Source organism: Melanostigma gelatinosum, assembly GCF_949748355.1.
Source record: "Melanostigma gelatinosum genome assembly, chromosome: 10".
Taxonomy (NCBI): domain Eukaryota; kingdom Metazoa; phylum Chordata; class Actinopteri; order Perciformes; family Zoarcidae; genus Melanostigma; species Melanostigma gelatinosum.
This window is the reverse complement of record NC_136643.1, coordinates 4,862,510-4,880,236: the sequence shown is the minus strand read 5'-3', so window position 1 is coordinate 4,880,236 and position 17,727 is coordinate 4,862,510. Positions and strand designations below refer to the sequence as shown.

At 45.8% G+C, this 17,727-nt stretch overlaps 1 protein-coding gene across 1 annotated transcript in view; it reads right to left on the bottom strand.

Moving 5' to 3' along the window:
- Positions 1 to 6,140: 6,140 nt before the first annotated feature.
- Positions 6,141 to 17,727, bottom strand: part of dachd (dachshund d) — a gene marked incomplete at its 5' end in the record, with an annotated part of 95,094 nt that continues 83,507 nt past the window's right edge. Inside the window, 5 exons of the mRNA XM_079276390.1 lie at positions 6,141 to 7,535; positions 11,428 to 11,496; positions 12,599 to 12,742; positions 13,326 to 13,473; positions 16,134 to 16,285. Of these exons, the coding sequence (XP_079132516.1) occupies positions 7,498 to 7,535; positions 11,428 to 11,496; positions 12,599 to 12,742; positions 13,326 to 13,473; positions 16,134 to 16,285 (551 nt within the window). The 3' untranslated portion in view covers positions 6,141 to 7,497. The remainder of the gene's footprint in view (positions 7,536 to 11,427; positions 11,497 to 12,598; positions 12,743 to 13,325; positions 13,474 to 16,133; positions 16,286 to 17,727) is intronic.

Genomic DNA, 17,727 nt, shown 5'->3' with positions numbered 1-17,727 from the left:
TCCGGAGTGCCAGTAAAGAGTGGAACTCGCTGACGGAGTAAAGGAACCGGAGGCGGCCATGCCTGTTGGATAGAGACTTTAACAATTCTGCTGAGTGAATTAATCTAAAACAATAACTTGTAAACAATAATACTCTTTCAGCGAGCCATTCATGCTCCATCATAGTAAACGTTCTTTACAACCCAGACAGCTCCATAAAGTGCTTTAGGCATCATTGGGCACAACCGTCATTAGTCAGTGCCTGTGTGTAAATCTGAATAAAAAACCACGGCGTCGGCGATGCGCGCAGACGGAAGCCTGTATCTATTTCACAGTGTTTCATTTCAAACGTGACACAAGCGGAGAACCCACTCCGCAAACAATGGCCCTGTTTTGCTTTCATTTGATTAGGTTTTCGTCTCAGTGAATGCCAAGTCCTGTTTTGCCTCAAGAACATATCTCTTAATCACGTTCCATCCAGGCTGCGTCTTTCATCTGAATCTCACAGCCGTGGCTCACGCCCAACTTTATTTCGCTGAAAGGTAGGGGAAAAAAGAAAAGGAAAGCGAGCGCACGTATACGCGCGCACGCACACACAGTCAACGAGGGAAGGGGGGGGGGGGGTACAATGACAAAAGCCCGGCTCTCATCTGTCACATAAAGTGATGTTTTGTGTTTAGCTGTGTGCGACTGAGGCGTGCGTGTGTGTGCGCGTCTGTCTGCAGGCTCAGATCCATGTTGTTTGTTTGTTTCTCCATTAAGAGAGCTGTAAAGGAGAAGGAACAGATGGCTGCTGGCCCGCTCTGTCCTGCATCCTCTCACAACTGCCACACTTCCCGTGCGTCCATTAATCTTCCCTCACTACTCCTGCAGCACAACTTTATTAAAACAACTCAGGAGAGAGCGAACAACAAGCCCGCGCAGCTGTCAGGAGCAAAAGACAGAACCATTCGTCCACAGAAGAACGGCCTCGGATTCCTGGGCGCATCTGTACAGCAGCTCGGGCAGATCTGGTCGGCTTTGAAAAGCAGGCTCCGCAAAGCGGGGGGGGGGGGGGGGGGGGGGGGGGGGGTACAATAAATGCTCATTTGAACGCAGCTGGAGCGGCTGTAGTTGCGGAGTTCATCGGCAGAGTTTGTCAAACTTAAACATGTGACTTCTGCTTCCTGCTCTGAGAGCACACGTGGGAATATGTGTCGTAGTGATGTTCGGCTGAGGGATGAAAATCCCATAAACACAACATCTATAAACTGCTTCGATTATATTCCTCAGTGTTTGTTTGTTTTCAAATATTAATAAAATAGTTAGAGGGAAATCAGAGCCTGCATGTTGTCGTCCTGCCTGATTGTTCTCACAGGGAATATATTGCTATTTTCGGCGGCCCAGTGCAACATTTACATATGAACGTAGCTCTGTTTGGTCCCTGCACTCTGTGTCCGTAGCAGTCAGCAGGTAAATTGAAAAATCAATTCCAATTTAAATTATTGAAAGAAAGAACTCAGGAGCAAGAGATCAAAAAAAGAGAAAGAAGAAGAAAAAAAGCCTTCTCTTCTTCTAGATCCCCTTTAATTGGAAAGTCATTTCTTCAGGGTATTCTAATGGTTCTGAGGGAAGATTGCGAAATACAGTTGATGAGCTGAGGGGGGGGGGGGGGGGGGGGGGGGGGGGGTTAATAGCGCGCTTGTGTTTGTGTGTGTTCGGCTGACCCTGTGTGTTTGCTGTGCTCTGCCACACAGTATTCGGTCTTCCCCTCCCTCATGACAGAGGCGCCAAATGAAGACTAATCCAGAGGGCTCACACACTCAGACACACACACTCCCTCACGCCTGTGGTCACTCTTCTCATCCATCTGCCGTCTGCCGGGGGAAGTGCCGGTGGGGGGGGGGGGGGGGGGGGGCTCTTGGGTCAAACTAAATAACCATCCCTCACTCACAATTGTAAAAATGTAATTGAGTTAATACAACCAGCCCTGGTGATTTGGATACTCCTGTGCGCAGTCATTTTGTGAAAGCTTGCAGACGCCACTTCAGATTTGAAGCGTCTTCAAAGTCTCAGATTGTATTGATGCATCGTGACATAAAGTGGCTCTGTGGTTGTAGCTAATTTAAAAAATGACAACAGGACTGTAGCAAGTTTATTGATATTGTAAGAACCCTTTTGTGTTCATTTTGTGGATCGACTCCCTTTATTGATATTTACTGTGATGACATAATTCAAATGCTAATTTTATACATTGAATGGTTTAAAATCTTCTTATTTATGAGGCATGTGGAGGGTAGGAACTACTTAAAGTGGCAATAAACATTGTTTTTATGTTAAACATGGATCTGATATCCGTCACCCGACTGGGCAGTTGCTCAGTTGTTCTGAGCTGCCATTGTTTGGGTTTTATGGCGCGCAACTACTCTGATCGGCAGCTGTGCTTCCGTTAAACTGTCAAGACAATTATAAGCAAACTTTTGAAAAGTTGCTAAAAATGAAATGTGGATTAGCAGTGTAGTTTGGTGCTATAACCTACGCCTGGCTGTAACCCACCAGTGAAATGGAAGAAGAAGAATTGGAACCCCTACAAGAGGAGAGGGGTCCTCAGGAATGTTTTGTCGATTGGGCAACTTTTTCATTCTTTCATGTCCGAAGACGAAGACCAACATTCACACGTATCCGGGATGGCGACAGCAGAAACAGGTGGTAAGTAATGTGAGTTTAAGACGTTTTCATAATCCACTTAGTGCATCAACTCTTTTCATCAGAAGCGTAAAATAAAAAAGGTTTGCAGTTGAGGAAGGTTTATTTGTTCATTTGTTTTTTGTTCAGCTGCAACAGGCAGCTTTATCGCCAAAAAGCTAGAAAAAAACCACCTGTACTTAGTAACCAAGCACAGACTAACAGACAAAGGCAGCAACTAGCTCTGAACATGAATTTAGCAGCCAAAGCAGCAGATATTTCCTTCTGGAGGTGGTGATGACCAAAGGTGGAGCTAAAAGAGGGGATATTGGACTCAAATGCATTGGGTGGCAGAAACAACTTCAGATGATTGCGAATGTTTGTCTGTTGGATGTCTGTTGTATTCAACTGCCTACCAACAAGTTTGCCAAATCAACTTAAAAAGTCATTTTACTCTGCGCACAAAGCTAGCTGGAGCTAATGAACTAGCATAAGTAAGGAACATGTAATTACAGTTTCTGGCAGTCAGTGAAAGTATAAGCTGGACTTGAGCATCCGTTCCTGAGCATTGGTTTACCCGCAACCTGAAACGAGCTACGGTCGCAGTTAAACCATTACAAAATAAAATGCAAAACATTTAACCCCCGTCATCTCTGCAGGGTTTCTCCCTCTTCACCTCCGTCATCTCTGCTGTGAAACCATCATCACCTCAGTATAGCACAAGTGTGAGCCTTAAATTGGCCAGTCACGAGCGGCCGTTGTATTACATGGACAGGGCATCATGCTCCATGCTATCTTGTGTTACTCCATCTACCTTCCTTGGGCCCCCCTTCATGCCAACCTGGTCCGAGACCTTTCCGCGCTGCCTCGTTGACATTAAAAAAGCACTGCGCCGAGACATTTCCATTCAAGAAACTTGTTGACATAGTTATCGGACATCACAAAGAGCCACGTGTCATTTGGAAAAGGCCTTATGAGAGTAATGGAGATGTTAAAGGGCATGTTGGCCCCGCACATCACAAAAGGATGAGAGGATATGAACATGCTTTGACTGAAAGGAGAGAGAAAGCATGATAAAAATACATTCTCTAGAGGGGGAGAGAGAGAGAGAGGGAGAGAAAGGGGGGAAGCGCTCGGCTCCATTTCCGCCTAAGAAGCGCAGAGTTAAAAGGTGGACCCTGTACAAATGAAACTCATTTCACGCCACATTATCCCTCCCTGTTCTCTTTCCTGGCTTTCATTTTCATTAAGACCAGAGACAATCATAAATTAATAATTACTGCCGAATGTCTAAGCACAAGGCCGCCGTCCTAGCCCTCCCCTCGCCTCCGCGGTCTTCCATGTTCGCGCTTGCAAAATGTTAATTTAGGTAATGTGGCCTGGCCCTTGTCAGATAAAACTGTTTTGTAGTTTCGCTAATACATAATGGTCTATCTGATTAGGTGACATTAGTCCTGTCTTTCAGACGATCGGGCCTGCACCTTGCTAATGTCTCTCCGCAGACTCAGGGCACTACTCGGTTATCAAGAGACATGCCGCATCTTCCGCTAAATGGCCATCTCCCGGCCGCGACGTTGTGCAAAGGAATTAGCTCGCTAGAGGTTAACAATGCAGTTGACACCACGGCGAAGTATGAATACAACTTCTCTCGTGTACCTTTTCTTTTTTGCATCCTTCAAGTATAATGGTGTCAGGATGGACGTGGCGTTTCTTCGGCTGGTCATGCGAGCACAAAACAACAGCGTGCGATGTGAAGTTAGGCGGACCAATGGCGAAAACAAGCGGCGGGATCAGGCGGAATAATCCCGTCTGGGTGATGTCTTCGTGAGCACACGTCAAGCCGAGGAGACGGAGCACACGGCTCAGAATGTGCACTCGGCGCCGTGCGCTCCACACAACGCAGCAACACAGCTATAATGCACATTTGGTATTTAAAGTCTCCGTGCCTCATGGTCATATTTTGTACCCAATTGAATTTATTACAAAAATGTGCAGTGATATGAAACATGTAGCTGCGGGGCCTCTTCTCTCAGATGCCGGTGCAAGAAAAAAAGAAAAAAAAGGGCATCAGATGGAGAAATAAACAGAATATCTGAATAATAGCTGCAAACAGTCCACGTCTCACGAGCTCACTGCGGCCGAGCGGAGTGAGTCTCTCGCTGCAGCGAAAGAGAGGAAAACGATGGAGTCATTAAACGAGTGGACGTCATGTCAGAGTTCCTCACTCCGGAGTGAGCTCAAGTCCGGTGAGGAGCTGAGACAGCCAGCGGTTGAGTCTGAACTCAACCGGAAGCATTGGTCTCATGATTGATTGCCTCATTGTTCGTCATATTGTTCTTTCAAGGTTGGTAGAAACTTTAACCTCATTTTTTAAATGAAAAATAAAAAAAGAGAAGAAAAGCTTGAAATATTTCAGGCCTTGAATTTCCACAATGCGGCATTGAATTATGCAGCAATCAGTCAATTATTCATCTCCGTGGCTGCGTCACGGCCACGCTTTAAAAAAGAAGAAGAAAGAAGGCATGCAGAATGGGGAGTGGGCCGAGCATGCTGTGTCAACACATTTCACTCAGAATTGCTTACTGGAGAAATTTGTCCCTCAATGTCGATTCGGTGCTCTCTGATGCGCTTTAAGAGCCGTACCTGTAAACAGTTGTTCTGAAATGATCCCCGTGGATAACGGCCGTGTCTCGAGAGCGGGAAAAACAAATAATGTCGCTTTGAGAGCGGTCGGCGCAGATTATAATTAAAAAACAGAAAAACGAAAGGACGTGCCAAAAAAACCTGTCAGAGTGTCACATTAACAAAACACAGATATTTGATAAATAGCGTCATCATTTCCTCACAACTTCCTGGTAGCTTGTTTAACGGCAGTATTAGCATGCATGACCCGACAGCATGTACAACTGCTTAAAGGGCGGCAGTTTATTCTCTGGTGATATATTGTGAATTAGTGTCACATCCTTTGAAGTACACATGAAATTTACAGTGAGCTTGGTCACACCCTCATTTGCATACTTTCTATAGCATTAGCCGACACGTAAAAAAAACAACACACACGCACAAGTCAAAGACACTTTCCATCTGCTCAGTGAAAAAGGAAAGATATCACATTTTTTTAAGCAAATAACAACATGCTCATTTATTCTTCTACAGCACGCCTGCAGTGGTTTTTTATTTATAGGCCGTACATAATCCATAGAAATGAGTTATAAGACGTATGAGAGCTGCTTCCACTTGCATCAGATCACCTCTTCTGTATCCAGCTGCATCTGGAAATGTGAAATCAGCGTGCGACTCCTTCCTCAAGGGAATGCTCGGCAGAGAAGAGCATCCGGGGCGACACAATTAACTCACAGTTTGTCATCAACATGTTAACTTTATTTGAATTTGAAGTACAATGAAGAGATGATTCGAGAAGCTATATATAAGTTATCAGTGACAACAGACCTATAGACACTCCATTGAGAACAAAAAGGAACAAACACATCGTGAACATGGGACACTCCTCCTCCTCCTCCTCCTCCTGATTGTAACACATAAGGTCGAGCTGCTCTGCAGTTAAAGGACTGACATCAGCTGAAGTCCAGGGACTATACACAGGTGGGTTCAGCAACAGGATTCAAAAGTCTTTAGGGGAAAGTAACGTGGATATCATAACTTAGCATGTTCTTTTTTTCTCATCAGGATGTCATGAAATACGAAGGAAAGAAAAGTGTCTTTGTGTACGTTCAACAGGGATTCGAGCGATGGAATCAATGGCACTCGTCACGACTGATTTGTCTCGCGACATCTTTTTTTAACATTTTTACTTTTTTAAAAAGCTTTTCGAGTGTCTCATGACAAAAGAAAATGTACAGTAAATTCCAAGAAATATTACCTCTGTTACAAAGATTACAGTACTATTGACAGCAAAAGTCTTCCTTTTTGAAAGTGATAATTAATGTTTTCAAAATCGCTCTGGGCTTGAGTGAGTCAACCCCAGCGTTTGTTCAGCACAATATAGGATTTATTAAATATCATAATTCCAGGACAAACATTGACATGCCTGCATGCTTTCTCACCAAAATGGCAGCTATAGGAAAGAATGATGGCTCAGAAATAGAAGAAAAACAAAACTGTAGGTTTATATAAATGTTGGTACTGCTTTGCCTAATAGCTCTACTGCATACACAATACCTCTTAAACGTTATATACACATACCTCGCCGGGCCGCTCGGGTTCGACAGAGGGAGTTCTCCTATCATCATCAGATCTTGTATCTACAACGATGGTAAAAAGGAAACTTGATTGTATTGTCATCTAATTTAGAAAACATGAAAATCAAACATCAGTCTTCTCTTTCGATGAACACATGGATAGATTCACATTTTTTCTCTCTCTCTCTCTCTCAGGGTTCATCTCCGCGCCTCACTTCTCAAAATTCAATTTGAAAATACAAAAAAAAAAAAATTCAGTCGTATTTCATTTTTCAAAGCTTTCTCGCTGGCTGAGATACAGTATAAAAATCTTCAGTGCTGTGAATTAACGGGGTTATTACCAACAGTGTACCACGGGTACTTTTTTTGTTTTGTTACTGTGCTCAATGTGTTTTGTCCTTTGCGTTGGCCAACCTGCTACGTCAAAAGCTGCTCTACCGAACTATCTCACGTTGGCCTCTGTGAGAGGAAAAGACTTCTTGCTCTACATTCAGACACGAGCTCCTCCAGCATTCCCATTGAAGCAGCTCGACTTCTTCCCTCCACTAAACCAGCCTGAACGAGGGCTCTTGAGAATCTTCACGGGTTTTCTTTTCTTTCCTTTTTGTTGTTGTTTTTCTGAATGTTGTATTTCCTCCAGCTCCTCGCGGCCTTATCAGTACATCACGGTGGTTTTCAGGAACAGTCTTCCATCTGCAACAGAGGACACACAGGAGCTAAGGATTAGCCAACGGCTAACACATCCCGCTGACGCAAAATGCACTATTGAGGATGTGAGAGTGTTCGATGGGACATTAACTTCACAAAATTGTTGCCCTCTGGTCCTTCACTTTCAGCGGTGCTGCCACGGATTCACAAACCCGATTCCAGCTCCAGATTACGTGAGCGGCCGTGACCGATGCGATTAAATGCCGCGTACAGTCGCTTAATTCAGAGAAATGATGATGTGTGATGGTGTCAGGTGGAAAGCAAACAAGGGGCCAACCAAAGTAGTGGTGCCTTTCTAGTGAAGTGCATCGGTCGGGACGTACAAATGTAACCACGCTGTTGCATGCACATTTCATGCAGCCACTGCAGGAGCAGCTATGATAACCACACTCCAGGCGTCCCAAGCTGTACGCGCACGTGTTTCAGACGTCTCCACTGATGCGCCTGTTTGAACACAGTGCTGCACTCGCGATGTAAAGCGCTCTCTTAAGTGACACTTCCTGCATGGAAATAAGTGTTTATTGGAGACGGCAGACATTCCCCTCCGCCGCGTTATCTCCTGACACCTCCAACCTAACGAGCTTTGTCCATTTTCCAGCGGAAAACGTCTCTCGTCTCGAGCGTTCGCCTGAGCGAGCAGCGCCGCTCCGACGCTGAGCTGGTGAGGAAGCATCTGTTAGGCGCAGCTCAGGAGCACGTTTTGACGTTTATTACCTGCACATTTTGCTCTGCCGCGTGGGGAGGGGGGAGCGATGCCTTTGAGGAGCGCACCTCTCTGTGGCGGTGAGCATAAATAATTCATCGGTGTAAAAAAAAGAGAGCGGCGCACGAAGAGGTTCGGTGGCGCCGGTTGTTGGACGTGACGCGAGCCGAGCAGGACGTAGGAGACGACGGAGGACACGCCTGCTCTACAAGGCCTGAGAGTACAACTCAAAGCAGTTATTTTCTATGATTAAAAAAACATCTTTCTTTTCCTTCTTAGTCACCACTTGTGCTTTAATATCTATACATTTAATCAATTCGTCCTTATTAGTCTGTGTTTTATGTTTTGTCGTGCATGGAGTGGAGACAACAAAGGCTTGTTGTGTGTGTGTGTGTGTGTGTGTGTACAGTATGTGTGTTGGAGAGGGGGGGGGGGGGGGGGGGGATGCACAAACACACAGGCTAATTACCCAGCACTGCCGTAGGTCTCGGAGGCATTGCACTATGGCTGCCTCTATTCAAGCAACAACCAGCGAGTCCTGTGTAAAAGTCATTACAGCATGAATGCAGCGCTACGAGGAACAGACAGGCCGACGAGTGTGGGCCTCCACACACACACACACACACACACACACACACACACACACACACACACACACACACACACACACACACACACACACACACACACACACACACACACACACACACACACACACACCCTCTCACAACTAGAGCAGAAGATCCCGCGCTCTTCTCCGTCGTCTGTCTACCGGCCTGCATTTTTTTCCGTCGGGGCGTTAACGGGAACGAAAGACGGTTTTAATCACCTGACGGATGACGTCATTGAACGCGTCGTGGAGAGGGGGCGTTGGAGTTTTTTTCACTCATCTCACTGATTTCAAATCCGTTTTTTCAAATGCAAATGTTGAAACATCCGCTTTACACACTCTGAGGAATCTGTGACGTCTTGACACGCTGTTTTTATGAACGGCCCGCCTCATTAAAATATGTTAAAAACTTTAGCATTTCTATAATCAAATCAAGATGAAAAGTTCATTGAGGAGAATAAATATTTCATTCGATGCTAAATAAAACAAAGGGAATTTTTTGGCTTCTCTCAGCACAAAATTCCTTTGAAAGATTAATTAATACATGTAAATTATGCAAATTATGCCCATGCAAATATTTTATGAAGACAATTAAGGGATCCATTAATTACAGTCTTTTTTGCTTCAGTGACATTCATTCATTTAATTTAATTTCACTTTCACTGTTTTGATGTTTAATCTTGCAACAAAGAACTTTATCTCGGCGCGCAGGGGTCGTGTAAACTTGCCGAACACGTCGAGTGGGGAGCGGCGGGGAACCGGAGACGATACTGGGGGGAAGATATTGGCATGTGCACCGTTGCCAGGCAGTACTGGCGGGGTACGAGGTCCCAGTAGCTCGCCTGCCTGTGAAAAGAGCCGCGTTTCCCTGTTGGACCCGATTCAAAACGCTGTAAAAGCAATTAATAAACACAGACTGTGTTAATATCGCAGAATTAGAGAAGTGTGACAAAAGACAAATAGAAATAATTAGTTCTCTAAAATATGCCCTCATTATTTTTTTTCTCCCCCCCTCCCCTCTCTGTCTCCTTCTCTTTCATTCTCCCTCCATTCGCCTCCCTGAGTTTTGAGTCGAGAATATACCCACACATTCCTCTCGGCTTCCATGCGAGTGATAGGCTTGTTTTTTCTCTCCCCCTTTTTCTGCTTGTGTAATTTATCAACATCATTTTTTTCCCATTGGAGGTTAATTATACAGCGAGGCTCTCGGAGTGGAGCGGAGGAGACATGGGTGGCAGACAAATGCTTCTCTAATTGAACAAAAACAGAAAATGCAGCCCGTTATTCAGGTTCCCTCCTCATCCCACTCTTCAAGGCGACCATTGGGAGTGATGGCGAGACCGCGGGAAAAAAATTGATGATATGGCCGCATCGTAGCGTTCCTAACAGGGAGCAGATCCCACAGAACGTGTTCCATTTCAAGCAGTCTTATACATTTAATCAGGACAATGGCTGCTGTCACTATAGAGTGTGAAGCTTTAACACATTTAATTTGACACAATTGCACTACAAAGAGGGCCAGCTCTTTATATGAGAGTAAAGACATTATAGTGGTTAAATCAAACAAATTTGGTATGAAATAGAAAGCTATAATTAACGCTGTATCTACAAGTTATCTCTTGACATATGTATTTCCTTTTTTTGGACTTCAAACTGGCTCAGATCCCCGCAGTGACTGAATGACATTTAATTAAGGAGGAGTCACCATTTCACTTAGTGCTCTGTCTTTCTTTTTGCCCTTTCACAAAATATCAGTTCAAGTGGGCTAATCAAACATTAAAGAGTTAAAGGAGCCCGACTTGTTGGAGCACGCAGAGAGGAATATTTTCCACGTTTCACGGCGGATTACACGCAGCGGGTTTTTTTCCCCGGGTAAATCGGGGACCCCTCCCACTGATAAGGCGGTTCTGAGCGGACGCTGCCGAGGCGTATTAAAAAAAGGGAGACGTCGGAGTGATAATGAGGACATTCAGCCTCTGCAAGGTGTCTTGTATCTGGGTAAACACAGATAGCAGGCAGCCCACGGAAGGTTATCGCTGGAGCGCCCTTCCCCAAACACATACTGCACCCCCAAGGCTAACAAACAAACAAACCATTAAAAATGTACAAGGCTTATTCATAAAATGGATTGATTTGCCCCGTTTATTGCTATCAAAGGGGGGATTCGGCTGCTTTCTTTTGGCAGTTTTATGACTCATTAATGCTTCCTGAGCTGTAAACACAACACTTCTCTCGCTTCTTTCTCCGCGACGTTCTGGCTTTGCTTTTTTTTCCCCTTGTCATCTTTTATCCGCGTTGGAAACAAAGATCTGCTTCTGAAAAGCGTCTCGGATGCTAAAAGTCGAGCAAAAGAGCAATATTATTCCTACAGAAAAACCAATGATCTTGACCTAGTGCTGCGGCCCAGATGGTGAGCTGTATGCCTGAACAGCAGGCACAGTAACACTAATGTTCATAAACTGAAGCCGTGTGTGTGTGTGTGTGTGTGTGAGGGAGAGAGAAAGAGAGCAAGCGTAAGAGCCAGAGAAAAAGAGAGATTTATTGTCTCATCTGAGCCCCTGTACCTTGTATTGTCCTTTCAGCATCTGTTCTTCCACTGCTGCGGTCACTCTCCATCTCAGGGGTCAGAGAGTCTGAGAGAAGAGAGGGATCACCGCCGTTAAACATCCTGCAGACACCCACCTATCACAGCGCCGGGCTCACAGCTCACAGCATCGCTCGCTCAGCGAGCCTCGGTCGCTCGGAGCCTGTTTTCCGGGCTGTATCTGTAGCGTGCGCCTTATTAATCGGATCGGTCTTAGTATACTCAAGTACTTGACTCAACACTTTGGAATAAGCATCCATTTAAAGTGCGACCCTGCATTCAAACATTTGCTGAACAAAAAGTGCAAAGAGTTGCTGGTCTACTGAAGAGTCTTGTAAAAGGGGAAATGGTCCTCGTCTTGTTGTCACTTTGTCTCTGGTCTTATGACCCCGTCCTGTGTACTGCTGGTGGCTAGCAATGGCCGGATTTGATGCATTAAAAAAAGATTTGCGGTATTACCACGACATTTTCTGACAGACCGACAGTAAATCTTATTTTATGAGCTCAGCGTGTTTTGTATGCACATCCGAATCTCTGCAAGCGGACGAGCTAAAAGTAATGAACGCCGCTGTGCTGGAAGTGCTTCAATATGTGTGTGGTTAGTTATTTACACCTCTGCCAACGATTCCAACGCACTCTAAGCTACCATGACAAGAGCTCTCTTCAATAATCAATCAATGACTTTATCCTTTTTTCCAGCAAACACTCCAATCCCTCTCTCGGTGTACATCACTGTAAACATCTTTAGGTTGTGGACAGAACGAGACATGTGAAGACGTCGCCTTCGGCTCTGAGGAGCTGGAATGAGCTTTTTGGTTTTTCACGATTGTAATCTATAATAGTCTCTGATCCACAGGAATATATGATGACAATAATCAATAGCAGCAGCCCTGGTGCACAGGGTGACAGACTCCAAGCAGACAGTGTTCACATTCTGAACAGAACTGCATCATTGATCACTTTTATGAAGGTAAAGCTGAATAAGACAGCTGTGCTTATCTAATTAGCATTGCTATGAAATAAACTCTTGACAAAATCACATTTTGGACACATTGGCTACCCCCCCCCACCCGTTTGTCCCACTAGTAGCCCCACCAGCTGTCTGAAAAGTGTAATGTACAGTAGGAGCATCTCACGGTGGAGCATCTGACCGTTGAGTGACCGCATGCTGTCGGAGGGCGAGGGCTGCTTCAGAGTCTGCTCCACCTGCTCTCTCCTCTTGGACTCGTACTCCAGGGCCTCTTGGAGTTTCCTCTTGGCCTTCTTCTCCTTCTTCAGACGCTTCTGAACGATCGCTGCGGCGGGGGACAGAATGGGATTATTGCAGCTGTTGCTTTCTAGCAGGGCGGGGGGGGGGGAGGATAATAAGCTCACTTAGTAGAAATCTAGCAAACTATATTAGAAAAGGGGAAATCAATTAAAGTTAAATATTTCATAATCCATAAAGATCCTCCGTAATGAAAGACAATACCGACTGCGCCTTAACAAACCGCTGGAGGGAGTTGAAGCAAATTGAAACATTTATTGGGATATTTTTCATGAAGTTCTCTCATTAAACATAAACGACACAGTTAGCATATGAGCTCGATGCATTTAACATGAGACCGAGGGTGGATTTCTCTCACTTAATGTGTATTACCAATTATGTCAACTGACTGAGAGCGCCAAGCAGATCGCCCCGTGTGTGTGTGTGTGTGTGTTCAGAGAAACGCAGTGTCGGCGTCGCAGTTAAGGAGACATTAAACATACATGCGGCGCTTGGTGTATGTACATTCAGGAGCTACATGAGCGCAGGCCTGCGTCAGTCTGGACTGCTGCGGAAAAACACACACACACGCGTCCGACAGGGGAGCATCCGGTACCGGGCACCGGCAGTACCTCTGTTCTTCTGCTCCATGGCGAGCTGCTTCTCCAGAGTCTCCCTGTGCTCCCTCTCTCTGAACAGCTCCATCTTCAGCTCCGTCTTCTCCAGCTGCACCTGCTTCTCCTGAGCCCGCGCGTTGTCGATAGCCACCTTGAGCAGGCCCTGCACACACACACACACACACATTTATATATATATATATATGAACACACAGAGATGTAGAGAAGAGGGGGGGAGCAGAGAAACAGAGTGATGTGGGCTATTTAAGAGGAAGTGACAGCAAACCACACTGAAAGTGTGTCACAGCGGTTCTTTGAGTTGCCAACAGCAGTGAAGCAGGACACGAGGGCCCACAGCTGACTGCTGCTGCAGGGGTCCGTTGCTGGTTCCTTTTATCCGGGTCAAATCTCACAGGATCTAGTACCAGAGTACTGATAATCGTTCGTATTTTAAATAACAACAGGTGAGGCGATAGAGTGCTGGGAATGCCTGACCCCTTTTGGTCAAAGCGGTGAAATGCGAGTGTAGATAAAAAACGAAAGCCGGAGAGACGATCCCCTGAGCGAGAGGGTCGGAGGAGAAAATGTTAGAGCGGCGGAGGAAACGCCGCCACACTAAAGGTCAAAGCTCCGGTCCACTAAGTAGAGGGTAAGAGCTTTACAGGCAAGGGTCAGCATCTTTACTCTGCACGGACTCTTCATGTCTCTTCATGTGCCTCTCCTCCCGTTTAGCCGCACAAGCTGACGGCTGTTACTGGATTGGAGCCGATGTAAAGCCGAGCACATTTTCAAGCTCTTCGAACGGCACGGCGTGAATGAATAATATGAATGACAAGTATCTCATCATGGATCAATTACATTACCGCCGTTCCAAATACACTGCTGACAGTCCTGGAGGGTGAAGACACTGGGTCCTCTCTAGCGGAAGCTGTACAGTACGCCGCCGCCATTTCCGTCACAATTGCTCCCCATCCACACGCAATTATATCAAATGCGCTGGGCTATATCTTACTAATTGCCGATTCTTCTGACCCCAATTTATTCTAAGTTGCTTTATCTTCATTTTCTGCTTGGTTTCATTTTGTTGATTTGTGTATGAATATTCAGCGTGCGGATCATTATCAAAGACGACTGGGTGGAGTGTTGGGAGACGGCTTTACTCGGCTTTCTAATTACCTCGCAGAGCCAGAGGAGAGGCAGGACTCTTGATGCCAACGGTGCAAGTGCAATGAGAAGGGCAGCAGTGTGCACACATCATTACACTCAGACAGAAGGCAAATACATTCATCTTTCTGACGGGGGGGGGGGGGGGGGGGGGGGTTCGAGCTGCAGCCTAAATGGCGCTCTGAGTAGACAGGTGTTGTTAAGGTATGCAGATTTACAGTTGAGTGTATCTGTAGTCCTGCTGTCCATGTTAAGTGTACTGGCGTCCACCTATTGGACCGTGAATGAGCTCTTGTAGAAGGTCTCCATGACTTTTAGCACGATGTCATCACGGAGCTTTCGCTCTGTGGAATACTAGGGCTTCAGAAACACCTGCTTAGCTTTTGCTTTGGGCACAAATGGGACTATTTTCACCAATTAGGTCCTCAAGCCTTGACGATAAAATTGATATTTTGTTGGTGGATATTTAAGACACACCTGGTGATGGTGTAGTTCGTTGATAGAACTAATGCTGCTTAGTTAAAGTTACTACAAGGAACTTTCGTATTGTGTGGCGTTTGGCGGTCCCTGTGGACAAAAGTGGTAGTGTTTCAGAGCACCAGAGACCCTTTAGAAAACCTCTCGTCTTACTGCAGCAGGCGTCTGACCGTGTGCTACACTCACTCCCGGTTCTGGTTTCTCCAGGGCCTCCCTTCCCTCTAGCGGGCCCAGCAATACGGCACGGGCCTCCAACAGCGTAGTGTCGGTGTTGGCTCCCAGCAGGGACCGGCAGAGCAGCGAGGCGAAGCTCTGCTCCTGGCTGGGGTGCAAAACCAGATCTGGGTCGGTCTGTGGTGCGCCGGCTTGCTGCCGGAGGCCCCGCTATGGTCTAAGCTGGACTAGTGTCTGGTGAACCTCTCTGGTTTACAACCCGGTGGCCCCGATGACAATCATTAAGAATAACTACATAGAAATAGCCCATCTTCTTGCTGATAATAATTCTTTCTGATGTCGGTCCCCCGCAGTTACTCTAAGTTTGACAAAAAAACAAATCTTAAATCGTCGTCATCTTGCAGCTTTGTGGCTGATCTTTCAATCTCACACTTTGTTTTGAGCGGATGGAGTTTGCTAAATTATCAAGGACAACAGCTGTTGAAGGCTCTGAAGAGAGCTTGTTAGTGGACCTTGGGTTAAGATATCCGAGGCGATGAATGGGTAGTGTTTGGAAAAGATTGTGGCACCAGTTAGGTTGATGGCAGATTTGCCACTACGGTTAAATAAAAGCAATGTTCTCTGTTTGAAGGAGGCGGGAGCCGTCATTACCCGGGATGTATTATGCATCCCGACCTCAACGCTCTTACGTTACGCTGCGTGTTAACAAAGCCGCACTGCTTCCTGCTGGCTGTAAAGATGTTTGAAGCTGTTTAAACAAAACTGCACAGCTTTACTGGAGAAGACAAGTCCTGATCTCAAGTAAGATTGAAAATATATTTCTTAAAGCAACGGCGTATAGAACTTTATAATGTTCCAGGCTTCCTTGAGACTGACAATATAGGCCTTGCTAAAGTAGGTTCTAAAGGTGCTAAATGAGATCTTTTGATGCGTAAACCATCAGAAGATGCTGAACTCACTGCTCCGAAAGTTTCGTCCAAATGCGTGAAGTGTCTAATTAAACTATACCTGTATGTTGGTGAGGAGAGTCTCTATTGACGACAAGCCATCTGGGAAGAGAAATGGTGAGGGGAAGCCAGGAGGCAGGTACTGATGCTGTCCGGCCAATGACAACCTCTCGTAGCTATCTCTTGCTGTTGGGGTGCACATTGAGTTGTCCTCTGCAAAGAAACACAGAAACATTAGAAATTGATTCATCATTCACAGAACACTATTTGTGAAACCTAAAACAAACAAACAAGTGTTTTAATACGTGAGTAGCTTTTGGCAATGCTGACACGTATTGACCCTGATTTGAATGGAACCAGTAGGGGCGACTGGATTATTGATCTCCAGCAGCCAAACCCAGCTCCCCCTTCCTCCCAGACAATGTAGTGGACTGGCTGGCCCCTCGGAGACCCCTTTGTATTGCTTCTTCTCAAGTGTGGGGTGAAACAATATCTACCGGGACATAAATCCAGCCTCCCCCATTTAAGAGATGTCATGCGGACTCCGAAATCAGAAGCAGGCCCGCGCTTCAGACCCCAGAGGGCTCCGGGCTTCCTTTTGTGTATGCACGCACGGGTGCCTGTCAAACCTAAGATGACATCATCCTCCATTCATCACCGGCAGAGAGGGGTAGGGCCCTGCCATCTGCCGTCCAGCCTTTTCTCCACCAGGCCTCAGAGGAGGAGAGAGGAGCCGAGGAGGGAGGGAGGCGAAGTGGCAGACACAGATACAGCCTGGTCAAACTAAAACAGTATGTCTGACACATGTTGTTTTTTTGTCCAGTGAGCTTTTATCAAGCCAACAGTTCTGTAAGTGCTACCATCTTGCGGAGAGCTGGTTTATTTAACACATCCAGTCTGAAAATGAAAAAACGGTCTCTGCAGGAAGTCTGCGCCATCAGCTGTTTAATTGTTAATTCCATGGAAAGGGCGGGTGGGGGGGATACAGTTTTATTTGTAATGTGGAGCCCTGGCTGCCTCGTGCACGGCACCTCTGCTCTCATCCAGTATTCATATCTGTTTGTGTGGCAGGCAGAATCTTGTACAAACAGCGGAGTGGAGCCGAAACAGCCCCAACCTCTCCCTCCCATCAATATTCACCAACGCTCGCCAAGTGCTGCGAACAGCTGGTCTTACATTAATTAGTTTAAAGTATTTATTTCACCCATCCTCAGAGCAGATTGAGCAAAAACATTGGAGATTATTTCGAGCATCTGCAAATGCCCTGGAAACATCTCGGCGCCAAAAGTCGAGTGTTAGGATTCACAGTTTAGGTTTGTAATTTGAAGAAGGATTTTTTTTATCTTCCATGAGGGGAAGACGGTGAAATATGCACCGCTGGTCCGTGGAGAGAGTAAACAACCTTTTCTCCTTTTTCTTCAGATGGAGTTCACTCCTGTTGATTAATTAGAATGGATGGTTGCCTAATGGATTAAAATTTGTTTATAATTTGACTTCATGAAAATAATGAATTGCCTACTTTTAAGAAGCCACTCCTGTGTTAATTTGTTTTTGTTTGCCGCAGTCCTGCCTGCGTTTGGAGGCGGGCGTCTGGGTGGAAACTCTCCGTTACACGGCGGCACGACATGAAAGTCCCATTTTATCTCAATAAAATA